The sequence below is a fragment of the Crinia signifera genome, chromosome 2, assembly GCF_055691185.1.
Source record: "Crinia signifera chromosome 2, ASM5569118v1, whole genome shotgun sequence".
NCBI lineage: Eukaryota > Metazoa > Chordata > Amphibia > Anura > Myobatrachidae > Crinia > Crinia signifera.
In genome coordinates this window covers 83,388,538-83,402,598 of record NC_139218.1, presented here as the reverse complement: position 1 = coordinate 83,402,598, position 14,061 = coordinate 83,388,538, and the positions used below count along the sequence as shown (strand labels likewise).

The window sequence follows — 14,061 nt, the reverse complement described above, 5'->3', positions numbered from 1 at the left end:
CAAATTTGACATGTGATAAATCGTTTGCGATTTATCAAATGTCGGGGCGCAGGGGGCGGACGGTGAGGGTCAGGGGGCGGACGGTGAGGGTCAGGGGGCGGCGGTGCTCTCATCAGGGGGAGCAGTGGAACGGGCAGCGGGTCCCTGAGTGCTAAGCTGACGGCGCCGGGGAGTGCTGACCTGGCCGGGCGGTGATGATCATATATCAGCACTCTGCAGCGATGCGGGAGTCGGGACGGGACGCGCAGTGGAGGGTATTAGATTTTAAAATACCTGTCAAATGACTGGCCATTCTCTGATTGGCTGGCTGAGAGCTCAGCCAATCAGAGAACGGCTAGTCATTTGACAGGAATTTTAAAATCTTATACCCGCCACTGCGCGTCTCATCCCGACTCCCGCATCGCTGCTGAGTGCTGATATATGATCATCACCGCCCGGCCAGGTCAGCACTCCCCGGCGCCGCCAGCTTAGCACTCAGGGACCCGCTGCCTGCCCCACTGCTCCCTCGGTGTCTGCATGCATATGCCTGTCAGGTGGGCAGGCATATGCATACAGGGAGGTCAGACGTGATCGTATGTACTGACCGTCCGACCTCCCTGATCCGGTCCGATGCGCACGGAACCGCGCATCGAATCGGATCAGATATCACACACCTGCGATTTTGGGCCGATTTTACCCGATTATAAGTGCCAAAATCGGATGAAATCGTCCCAAAATCGCATAGTGTATGGGGGACTTTAGATTTGACACGGTCTTCAGCTTAGTGGTTGAGTTTTTTTTTTTCTTAAATGCTTCCACTTTCTAATAATGGGGCGGATGTATTAAGCCTGGAGAAGAGATAAACTGGAGATAAAGTGGAGATAAGGTAAAAGGAGATAATACACCAGCCAATCAACTCCCAACTGTCATTTTCAAACACAGCTGATTGTTTCACTTTATTTCCAGTTTATCTCTTTTCCAGGCTTAACACATCTACCCCCATATCATTTACAGTTGACTGTGTAATATCCAGTAGGGATGAAATCACGAACCGTCTTATTGCAAAGGTAGCATCCTATCACAGTACCATGCTTGTATCACAATTGCTTGCAAATATATATGTATATGATAAATAAGTTTAAAGTATAACTTATATAATACCATGTATTGTTATTTTACTGACTCAGTTTATTTTGCATTACAGCTTTCCAACTTTTTTACATTCATGATTGATCACTTTGCACAGATGAATGATCAAGGTCCAGGCCCAGGTAAGCAATAATGCAAATATAGAATCAGAATCACTTTATTGCCCATGTATACTCTCGTATACTAGGATTTTTTTGTGGATACAGTTCAGCTTCAAGCATGCTACAAGAGGGATAACAGGACCTACATACATTGCATCATTTGCACATACAAATGACAATTCACATGTTATGATTTGCAAGGTTAGATAGAGCAGTTAGGTGTTTAGATTAGCAGTATCTTAGAGTACATTGTTCAATAGCTGAATAGCTATCGGGAAGAAGCTATTTGCGGTTCTTGAAGACTTGGCAGGGATGGACCTGAAGCGTCTACCTGATGGGAGAATATCAAACAAGTTATGGCCAGGGTGGAGTTTGTCCGCCACGATCTTCCCAGCTCGCTTCTTAACCCTACTTAAGTATTGTTCCCTTACAGGGGGAGGTCCATCCCAATAATCTTCTCTGCTGTCCTCACCACCCTTTGCAGGCTTCGTTTGTCAGATTCATTGGCCCCTCCATACCAGATTGTAATAGAGGAGCATAGAACGGACTCCATGATAGCAGTGTAAAAGAGCTGCAGCAGCTCCTGCAGAATGTTGAATTTTTCTAGTTGCCTCAGAAAGAACAGCCGCTGTTGGGCCTTTTTGACAATGGAAGATATGTTGGGCTCCCATCTGAGGTTGCGAGAGATTTTTGTCCCAAGGAATTTGAAGGTCTCTACCCATGACACCACTCTGTTGGAAATTACTAGTGGGACCTTGACATTTGGTTTTCTCCTGAAGTCTACTATCATTTCGACTGTTTTGATGGGGTTTAGGTCCAGGTTGTTTCTGCCGCACCACTGCGAAAGTCTACTGGCTGTAGCTTTATCAAAGGCTTTGATAAAGCTACAGCCAGTAGTGAAACACGTTAGGTTTTTCTCATGCCAGGATTAGGAGTTAGAATCTATGTAATTGTGATTTCCCCTTCCAATTGGATCACCATTCTGATTTTGGAATTCTACATGGGACATATTGTCATCTTCTCCTCCCTTCACCACTTGGATGCTTCTTGGTGAGAGCCCCCAGGTGAGATTTTCCACCTCTAAACCAGCACAAGAGGACTTGGTACCACATATTGGCCCTCACCTTCTTACCAACGGTCTCTGCAGTAAACCTTGCCATTGGTGAGACCCACTGAGTGAAAATTGAGGTTCCAAATACACCATCTCTTCACAGACTCCTCCAGTGGAATCAACTACTACCACCGTGCTAATAGAGAGGACCTGTGCTGCTCCAAGTGAGGCCCTCCCCGGGCTAGTTGGGGTCCCACAACAACTACTATCTCCACAGATTCCTCCAATGGCATATCTACAACTCCGTAACCATAGAGAGGATCTGTGTTGTTCCATAATCCAACATTTAAGAACAGTGATCCCCCATCCAGTCCATCTTCTTGGTAATGTGCACTTACCTGAATTATTCATTCATTGAGTAGCATATCCAATCCTGTGAGTGAGCTTGTCAATCAATTTTATCCATTTATTATTATTTTATTGTAACGAATGTGTATTTTTAATGTCTATATAAAACCTTTGTTATACCTGTTGTGTAGTATTATTTAATTGTAGATTAGCGCTGCTACAACTGTGTATATTTTGCTTTGTTCCTTCCCATAGGTTTTGACTACCCCTATATTTTAGCTGCTGCTTTTTGAGGACCAACACATATCACAGGCGCCCATATCTTTTTCTTTAAAAGAATTAGATCTTTCTTCTTTACAATCCCATTTTTTGTTTGTATGTTTAAGAGATTGCACATTGTCTTTTTATTATAGCTACAGCTTATTTAGCATTTGGCATCTACTAGCGCCTTGGGTGGCAGTTTGCTCTGCTTGTTTGTACATTGTCTTAGTGTTGATAAAGTTATCTGATTTTGCAGACTTGATTTCTGATATTTTCAATGGAACAAGAGAAGGCTATAAAATGTCTATGGTCTATGAAATGATTGAAGTTCCTGACTCTTATGATGGTCCTCGTCTGTCATTCCCTCTATCAGTGTCTGATACAAATACCTTACTTCAAGCTTTCAAGCAAGAGAAGGCAAGTATGAGTATGACTGGAAATGTAGATACATACAAAGATGATGGATGGGGCGCCTGGGCATATCATGCAAGGGAGGTAATTCTGATGTGGACCGCTGCTGCCTATTTGTATATTGCGTCCAACTGTGCTTTGTGACCAGACCTAAATCACCCCCAAAATGCACAAATAATAATTAACTATGTACATATTAACCAGTAAAAATGGTATCCATGCAGTTTTAGAATAATTTTAAATACACTGCTAGGAAATAAAAAAAAGCTGCTGAATATACAGTATCTCACGTACACACTTAGGGGGTTATTCTGGTTGATTCGCAAGGCTGCGAATTTGCAGCCTTGCAAATCCACCGAACCCTACAAGGTGACTGTCCCCCCACCCGCCCCTCCCTCACAGCGCAGGTTTCGCCCACACAGGACGCAAATGGATGTTTAGTATAAACATCCATTTGTATGCTGCGGGTAATGTCCCACAACCTTCAATGGTCACCGACCATCGAAAGATGTGGAAGGTCCACGCATGTACAGTAAAAGTGACTTTCAAGTCACTTCCATATGCATTTATGCTGGGATGGATATGGGCGGGCAGCTGACATCCCGTGATGTCAGCTGCCTCATTACCATGTCTCATTACCCGCGTCACCGCCTCATTACCATGAGAATGCCCAGCATTCTCATGTGAATGCCCAAAAAAAAAACGCTGGCCGTTCCCATATGGTAATGGGGCAGCCCGGTGCACCCCGTCCTTCTCTGCCCCCCCCCCCCCCCCCGCACGCCATGTAGGGTGCGTGCACCAGGCGAACCGAAAGTTCGCAGACGTGCAGGGTAAATTTTTCTCTGCAATATAGACATCAGTTTGAAGTACAAACCCCACCCAAATCTAACTCTGCACATGTAACATCTGCCCCCCCGCCGTGCACATGGTTTTGTCCATTACAGAGAGAATTTGCTGTTACGAGTGAACCAGAATCAGGCCTTTTGTTCTGTTAAACACCAGTGCTGAGGACGTGTTGGATGGAGACTTATGAACTGTAGCAAAATGAAACCCTCTGCTGCTGAGGCATATTTTACCCCTGTGCTTGGATAATTTAGTAAATTTTTGTATTGGTTAGATTCTAAAATATCAGTCATTTTTTACAATGCCCCATACTTGCGGAACAGCCAGGAGACCAGGGACCGCCGATAGGGGGGAGCTGTGGGTACAGCTGTCCTGAGCCCCGGCCTCTGGAAGGGCCCGGGCCACTCATTTTGCCCACTGGCAACCCTCCCGACTGCCCCCACTGTGCTGCCTCCGCTGCACTCGGGACACTGAATGAAGCATATGCTTCTTCAATGCAGGATGCCGGCTGCTGATTAAAATGCTACACTAGCTTTTGAGCCAGTCAGAGCTGGTGTATCATTAGAGCGGCTGCCGGTACTCAAGCTCTGATTGGCTCACCAGTCGATGCTACATTTTAATTGCCCGCAGGATGAGGATAATGTAAGGGAGGGATGGGTGGTAGAAACTGTGTAATATTTTACCCAACATATGAAGCCTTAATTGGGAAAAAAATCTATGGAGTCTGCATCAGTAATTTTACAAGATTATAGGAAAAATATGTAAAATGTATTCACTACTATACTCTTATGTTGAGGATATACGGAGGTAAATCAGACACTGAAAAATGAAGAGAATTATTGGGATATTCATCCGTATTTTATTCTGATTTTTTATGTTTATTTATTTTTACTTCTTTATATATATATTTTTATTATTCTCTATTATACTTCAGGGAAATGCTTTTCTCTTTGAGAAAAAATAATTATGTATGTATTATGCATGAGAATAAATAGACAGTATCTCGCTCCAATGTCTTAGGTATTATTGTATTATTTTATTACTAATTATGTGTTATATGTTTGTATGTCCAAAAGAGTAACCTACCGTTAAAGCTGGTTCTGAGGCAAATTTGAGCCTTAGTATTTTGAAACTACTGGTCTGGTGATATGCTTACACTATATAAGCAGGCAATATCCTGCTGTGGAACGCAAACAGGAAATGTCCTGGTTAAATCTATGAGCAGAGATGATTACAAAGGAGAGGCGTGACCCGCAAGACGCGATGACGCCGCCATTACCAAAATAGAAGCCATAGCAGAACGAGGCCTGACATGCATGACGCGGCTACGTTTACTGCTGAGCACGCTGTAGAAGGCTGTATTGGAACGAGGCCTGGACCGCATGATGCGGCTATACTCGGCGATGACGCGGCTGTGCCGAGAGGAGGCATGGCCATTCCACCAAATGAAAGGTGGCTATTCTAGAACGAGGCACGACCTGCATGACGTGCAGGCATGCGCAAAGCGGGAATTACCGCCATAAAAGGCGGAAGTGTAATAACGCTATCATACTTCTCCTGAGGAAGCCACTGAGAGGACATAGAGGCGGAGAAACGCGTTGAGAGGGGACACTTATGCTGCCAATAACATCTGGCTGATGAATCTATCTCGGATGTGACCAAAACGATAATGGTCGGAGAAATTCACCTTTGGTAATCAACCATCTGCATGACCCCCGTATTACAAATAAGTATACCACGATAAATGTGCACATTTCTGTGGGGACTTGAACTCAGTATTAACCTACTAACTGGCTCTGTACATGCGCAAGAAAATCTTTGCAATTGCATTTTGAATTATTAAGTTTAACCAGCACCAGTTAAATGGGGGGAGTTCTCAATGTTTTGTGTGTGTAAGTCTTGTGTGTCTAATTTTAGATTGTTATAACGTGTATAAATTGCAAGTTTTAATTAAATACGTTTATATTCCGTACAGCGCTGCTCCGATTTTTCCTTTTATTCTGCACGTATTTACTAGGGGTTTTGGTAATTCCCCTATGATTCAGCAGCAGTACAGAATATATAATCAGTGCTCAATATCAACCTGTGGTGTTTTGTTGTCGGAAGATTCTATAAAATGATGGGTAGATGTTGATGTTGATTGGTTGCTATGGGAAACTGTTTTTTTTCTTGCTGGATACCCTTATGTTGTTAAGATGCTATTCATTTTCAGTGTTTTGATGGTTTTACCTGTGTGTGTTCTCATAGATACAAATAATTAAACTGTGTATTATTGTTGTAATACTGTATGAATTAAATGGTAACTCTCCATTATATACTGTAGTACATAATACTATGTTCCTAAAACTGTCTGTATTTCAGCAACTTCATGTCCGGTATGTCCTTCAGCTGTTCCATGAAGCAAAGACATTCTTAAGACAGATACCAAACATTGTTCATTTAACAACATCATACTCTAAGCAGATAACCATTTGTGGTGAGTAGCAATCCCCTTGTGTCGGGTGTAATTAGCCTTTCTCTTATCTAGGCAGGTTGCAGGGTGATATTTGTAGGTGATTTATGATGTTGAATTGAGTTGTTCCTATTATAATTGTTATTTATTTATTGGAGCCTATTCAGATGTTGGAGCAGCATAAGCACTAACATGGTAATGTACCGTACGTTACTGATCCGAGCTGCATCCTATCGGATCATCTGGGACACCATCAGTTGGCGATTTAGCCCAGTATGTATGGACAGCAATGATCGCTGAAATCGCTGGGCATATACACTGAGCAATTTTCCCCCTGCCCAGTGATTGTCGCCGCTGTGAACGGCTTTCCATAGTAGGAGACTATGGAAAGCCGTTCAGTCTGCTGGTAAAGACAAATGGCAGCCGCCGGTGATGATACGGGAGTGTCAACGCTCATCACTACCCTGTACACACTGTACACACTGGGCGGCTTTTGAGCTGAAAGCAGCTGAAATGGGAAATATGAGCTGCTTTTAACCTTAAAGTAGCCCAATGTGTATTATGCCTTAATCCATATGGTCTCCAAAGCCAGTTGCCGGAGGTCCAGCCAAAAGGCCACAATCTTCTTCGGACAAAGATCCTGACACGCCCCCCCCCCCCAAAAAAAGAACGAATATATGTCCTTGACCTGAATCAGGAGTGCTGTGCAGTGCTTTACACAGTCCCTTTCCAAGTGAAGCTTGCAGTCTATATTTTCTACCACACGCAGGCACACACATTAGAGTTAATTATTTCAGAAGACAATTAACATATCAATATGTCTATGGAGTGTCAGAGGAAACCAGAGCTCCAAGAGAACCAACACAAATATATGGAGAGCATGCAAACTGCATGAATATAGGCAGCAATGCTAATTACCATGCTACTGTACTGGCCAATAAAATACAAGTAGTTTTTTTTTAATTGGAAGCAAAAGTGGAATATCTCCCAGCACTTATAATATGACCAATGCACAGTACGGTTCTGTATGTAAAGGAACATGCACAAAAAGTCTTCCGTAAATAAAATAGTGTTTATAATATAGTTGTTCCAGCAGACAGTGCAAAAAATGTAATAGATTATAATATAGTTAGAATATAAATAACATACATTGGTGCTTAGAGGACACCTAAAACTGGTGTACAACTGAGATACAGTACATAAATAAACATAAAACACATATACAGTAGACAGCGGTGATATATTTTATATATACTTTGTTTTGCTACATAGGGACCCACTTGTCCCAGTTTAGCTACCCTCCAATTAACTCTGATGTATTTATTATAAAAGAGCCCCCAAATCTTTACTCTTTGATACCGTAGACAAGGGAAGGGGGAACCTTTGGCCTTTCAGCTTTCGATGAACTGCACATCCCAGCATACCCAGAAACAGTTTTAGCAAGGTCAAATAGCAAAACTTTGAAGCAGGGCATGTTGGGATGTGTTGTTCAATAAAGGTTTATGTTGCATTTTACAATTTTGAATTTACATACAAATGCAATACAGGTAAAGTATCCTTTATCCATAGATCATCCTTTTCTGAATATTTTGGGATTAATTCCCCCACACACACCCACACCTTTTTTTATACTCACCTCATCCCCCGATGTCCACGGCGGCCATCCAAATTATCTTCAATGGCATCCATGGTCCCAAGAATGCACTGAGAAGGTGCGCAGTAGATGTCACCGGCGCTCTGGATCCGATGGTCTCCGTAGACGCTGGGGGACCTGCAGGGGACCAAGTAAGTATGTAAAAATAATAAATAATAAAAAATAATATTCCGAAATCTGGAATAATCCCTTTATCCAAAAATATTTGTGACCCCGAGCCTTTCAGATAAAGGGTACTCAACCTGTATTTCAATTAAAAGGCATCATAGTAATTTAGAACTCAATAGACTTTAACACAATTGTTTGTGTTACAGAAATGGGAATATATTTTACAATATTGTTTTTATCAGGTGACCTCCATGGAAAATTGGATGATTTGCTGCTGATATTCTATAAGGTAAAAATTATTGTTTATAAGTGTTGATGATATCTCTATTAGATTCTATAGTTCAAATAATTTAATCTGTATATGTAAGTGCATACCCACTTGCCGATGCCAACAGCGATGGAGGATGGGCATGCTGTATTCGGCAGCACAGCCCTTGTTCGTGATGTCTTCTGTTGGCCAAGCTTGTGCCCCATATGTCGGTCTATCCGCCGGATCGGACATCATATCGTCAATTGTGTACCCGGTTTTAGATCACTATTCTTTATTGAGTCACAATAATTACAAAAACACCAAATAAAGGCTTTATTATAAACATGGAACAGAAGGTCACACAGATTATACAGATACAAGTATTCTTCATAAAATGTATCAAGCTTAATGGACTTCTGTAACAATTTAGTTTAGTTTCCAGGATGACCTGCTATGTTTTGTTCCTTGTGTTCCGCAGAACGGTCTCCCGTCCCCAGAGAACACTTATATTTTTAATGGAGACTTTGTAGACAGAGGGAAGAATTCTATAGAAATACTAATAATCCTTTTTGCATACCTCCTCGTCTATCCTAATAATCTACACTTGAATAGAGGCAACCATGAGGACCCCATCATGAATCTGAGGTACCTGTTTTCTGGCAAATATGTAAGTACTGTACAGTATGTTTGATAGGCCAGATAGGTGATTAACACAGCAGAAAATATTGTAGCACAAACGATACTAACAAAATACTATACATTTAATAATGTAATTATTAGTACAGTCATTTTGGATGGACAGGACCGCCGACAGGGGGGTGCCAGGGGTACAGCTGTCCCGGGTCCCGGCCTCTGCAGGGGCCCGGGCAGCTGCCCACAGTGGCATGGCACCACCACCACCACCACCCCCCCCCCGCACCCGCACAGTATCCCCCACCCGGCGTCGGCAGCCAGGTGCGCATAATACACAGTGCAGCCTGCAGAGCGCCGAGCCTAGGATACAGAGGGGCTCGGCGCTCTGCAGGCTGCACTGTGCAGTGAGTGCTCCGAGTCCCGGAGGGAAAAGATGCTGCGCCGCCGCCACCGCTGGTAAGTAATAGAGATGGGGGGCAGTCGGCGCGCGCGAGGGAGGGGTGCCGCTGGGGGCCCGGGCTGAAGGTCAGTCCTGGGCCCCAACATTACTAGTGGCGGCCCTGTGGATGGAAATCTATTAGACATACTGTAGCTAAAAGGAAGGTTTGCGGAAAAATCATTTACTGGTTCGAACCTGGTTATTGCCTAGTTAACTTGGGTTGAGGCTCGGTGTGAAAGGGTCACCAAAAAAGGGAGTTGGGGGCGTGAAAGAGGTGTTACTCCAGATCATTGTTCAGCATCTCAAAAGTGACCAGATTCCAAATGTATGCAGGAAGCAAGTTTATACAACAGCAGTACCATTACACAGAACAGATGTAAATATTTGCTGCTATCTTCTGTCATGTTTGAGATACGATTTACAGGTATACATGGATACCAGTCCTACAAGGAAACTACTGTACTAGTAAAAATATATCAGGCTATGTACACATGACATAAAATTATATTGTCAGGACATTGCAAACAATAGATTAGTAAACGGGATTTATTTAGAGGCTGCTAGACCTAGATGCATTTCAGGGCTGACTTTAATTCGAACAGATGGATTAAGATGCGATGCGCAGCAATATAAGAAGAGAGCATTGTCTATAAAATATCAATGATTGTGTCATTTTATATCTCACTCAGGTATGGCTTCACAAAAGAAGTAATGCAAAAGTACAAGGTCAGTTTATATATTTTAAGGGTACTTATGTAGTATCTGGGCGCCCGATTTAGAAATCGGGTCGGATCGAGCACATAACATCGCATCGCATGCGGCCATCGGATGCGATGCGATGCGATGTGCCCGATTTTTCCATAGGATTCAATGTTAAAATGGTCTGAGTCCATTTTAACATGGAATTCAATGGGAAAAGGGGTCCTTTTCATACCCCTACTATCCAAGTGGGCATGGAGTTGGATATAAACCTGTGGCGAGCGTAGCGAGCCACCAAGACCGAAGCGTGGCGAGCGTAGCGAGCCCCGCGAGGGGACACAGAATACCGGCCCCTCGCGGGGCTCGCTTCGCTCGCCACGTTTCGGGCTCGGTGGCTCGCTACGCTTGCCACAGGTTTATATCCGACTCCATGCCCACTTGGATAGTAGGGGTATGAAAAGGACCCCTTTTTCCATTGAATTCCATGTTAAAATGGACTCAGTCCATTTTAACATTGATTCCTATGGAAAAATCGGGTCATCGCATCGCATGCGATATGGTCGTATGCGATGCGATATCGCATCGCATCGCATCTGATTGTATGCCTTAACTTAAGGCATACAATAAAAAAATCGGGTGCCCAGATACTACATAAGTACCATTTTAAGTAATACATTTGACTACATCAAAGTAGTACACCACTATATTTTATGCTAGAAATGTATTTAAAAGAAAAAATGAACATTGCTTTAAATGCTATGTCATGCAACACTATACAATTGCTATCTGCTCTGAGTTACGTTTGTTTAAAATAAAGCCATCTAGACTGTATATATGTGTGTGTATATATATATATATAAAGACCAAAAAGACACACTCTCCAGACTGTTTGATGCAAAATAAAAAGCTGTGTATTTGTATTCACATAGACATCATAGTATAAAGAAGGGTACTCAATGTTAGCGTTTCAGTCCATATAGGACCTTCCTCAGGAGTTAGACAACAAGGGCATCCATTTGGGGTGAAGCACAACGTGGACCACACTGCTGTGTGGTCCACGCTGTGCTTCACCCCAAATGGATGCCCTTGTTGTCTAACTCCTGAGGAAGGTCCTATATGGACTGAAACGCTAACGTTGAGTACCCTTCTTTATACTATGATGTCTATGTGAATACAAATACACAGCTTTTTATTTTGCATCAAACAGTCTGGAGAGTGTGTCTTTTTGGTCTTTATATACATGGACTTTGTTTCTTGTAAGGAAAGTTCTGGACATCACTGCCATCTTTTGGCAGCGAGTGAAACTACATCTCTTTCTCTCTCACACATGAACAAACACAGAGGCATCACAAGGTAGCAGACTACCTGTAAAAGCATCTGCTTTGAAGGGGCTTACTAGTATATATCACGGATGGTGTAATGGTTAGCATTACTGCCTCACAGTGCTGAGGTCATGGGTTCGATACCCATAATGGCCGTAACTGTGCAGAGTTTGTATATTCTCCCCGTACTTGTGTAGGTTTACTCCGGGTACTCTGGTTTCCTCCCACAATCCAAAAATATACAGGTAGGTTAATTGGCTTCCAACAAAAAATAACCCTAGTCAGTGTTTGTGTGTGTGTGTGTACATGTGTGTACATGTGGTAGGAAATATAGATTGTAAGCTCCACTGGAGCAGGGACTGATGTGAATGTTCAACTATACTCTGTAAAGTGCTGCGGAATATGTGTGCGCTAGATAATAAACTGTTAATAAATAAATATATACATTACATTCCATCCATTGTTTAAACTCCAGTTGGTGATAGTATTTAATCAGGGAGAGTGCATCACTGTTTCTATGTCGAAATATGGTTAATTAATAAATAAGTTAAAATATAATGTTAACAACAATGAATGTAACTATTAAAACTAAATATTGCATTCTAAGCATTAAAAAAAATGATCTTACAGAGCCATGCCCGGAAAATCCTACACCTGCTAGAGGATGTCTACAGTCAGCTGCCCCTTGCTACCATTATTGACAGTAAAATCCTAATTGTACATGGAGGAGTAGCAGACACAACTGACCTGGATTTCCTCAGCTCTGTTAAAAGGAGCAAGGTGGGTTCTAGAGTTCGCCCAAGGAACCATGTACAGCAGGAAATCCTCTGGGCTAGTAGATGTTTTTCACTTTAATACAAAACATTGAGGAAAAATAGAAATAATATAGAAAATCGATTGATTGGACCCTGCAGTTGTCTCATGTACTGTGAGTAATATGTTAAATTATTGCAGTATGCAGGGGCACAGTCAGCGTTCACAATATCAACATTCATAATGTTGACACCATAATGTTGACAGTTATGATGTCAAAATTGTTCAAATCTCATCATTATATTTGTTACATGGACAGAATATTGACAAATGAAATCCCCGCACTGTAATGGTGTAGACAATAAAACTAGAATTAGGGCTAGCTGTAGGTTTAAGCATAGATGTTAGGGCAAGCTTTGTGATTAGCTTTAAGAGTAAGAATTAGGGCTAGCTGTCTGTAGGGTTAGGCTAAGGTTTAGGGGTAAGAGTTAGGGCTAGCTGTAGGCTAAGGTTTATGTTTAGGGGTAACAGTTAATGCTAGCTGTAGGGTTAGGTTTAAGGGATAGTTAGGGCTAGCTGTAGGGTTAGGTTTAGGGGTTAGATTTAGGGCTAGCTGTAGGTTTAGGGGATCGATTTTAGAGACTAGCTGTAAGGTTAGGTTTAGGGGTTAGATTTAGGGCTAGCTGTAGGTTTAGGGATTAGATTTAGAGACTAGCTGTAGGGTTAGGTTTAGGGGCTAGAGTTAGGGATAGCTGTAGGTTTAGGTTTAGGGGTTAGATTTGGGGCTAGCTTTCTGTAGGGTTAGGCTAAGGTTTAGTGGTAAGAGTTAGGGCTAGCTGTAGGCTAAGGTTTATGTTTAGGGGTAAGAGTTAATGCTAGCTGTAGGGTTAGGTTTAAGGTAAGCTAAGGTAGCTAAGGGCTAGCTGTAGGGTTAGGCTTAGGGGTTACATTTAGAGACTAGCTGTAGGGTTAGGTTTAGGGATTTGATTTAGGGCTAGCTGTTGGGTTAGGTTTTGGGGTTAGATTTAGGGCTAGCTGTAGGGTAAGTTTTAAGGGTTAGATTTAGGGCTAGCTGTAGGGTTAGGTTTAGGGGCTAGAGTTAGGGCTAGCTGTAGGGTTAGGCTTAATGTCAGCAATGCTTTCCAAACTTTCTTAAAGCACAACACGCAATAGTATCAGCATTTATTCTTTATTGCACTCCATAGCCAAAAGTTTCTTATTAAGAAATTCAGCAAAAATGATTAAAGTATATTATACTTACAGTACTTTTCATGGTACTTGTGTAGTTTCATGGCGGCAGTTACGTAGTTACAGTACGTAGGGGCAGATTTAACAATGATATTGTTGTTAATACTCACTAAAAATAATAAATAGTACTCCAGCTAATCAGCTTCTAATGATGTTAAACAGCTTTTCTTTGACTTTGTAGTGGTAAGCGTCTTTGTGTGCAGCATTTTTTTTATTACGGTGCATCGCAATCGGTAAATGGTGTAAAAATGATGCACAAGTAGCTTCTTCTGCTTAAAATTATTTGCTACATGCCTATATTCTGTGTAGCTGTATCTGCATACAAAATGCTATGTTACAGTGTTTTACAGTAAAACACTT

At 42.2% G+C, this 14,061-nt stretch overlaps 1 protein-coding gene across 1 annotated transcript in view; it reads left to right on the top strand.

Annotated features, from left to right (window-relative positions):
• PPEF1 (protein phosphatase with EF-hand domain 1) overlaps positions 1-14,061 on the top strand; it is a 44,960-nt gene that overhangs the window by 15,579 nt on the left and 15,320 nt on the right. The window contains exons 4-10 of the mRNA XM_083171004.1: positions 1,184-1,250; positions 3,146-3,306; positions 6,505-6,619; positions 8,600-8,646; positions 9,086-9,252; positions 10,369-10,405; positions 12,331-12,480. Of these exons, the coding sequence (XP_083027130.1) occupies positions 1,184-1,250; positions 3,146-3,306; positions 6,505-6,619; positions 8,600-8,646; positions 9,086-9,252; positions 10,369-10,405; positions 12,331-12,480 (744 nt within the window). The remainder of the gene's footprint in view (positions 1-1,183; positions 1,251-3,145; positions 3,307-6,504; positions 6,620-8,599; positions 8,647-9,085; positions 9,253-10,368; positions 10,406-12,330; positions 12,481-14,061) is intronic.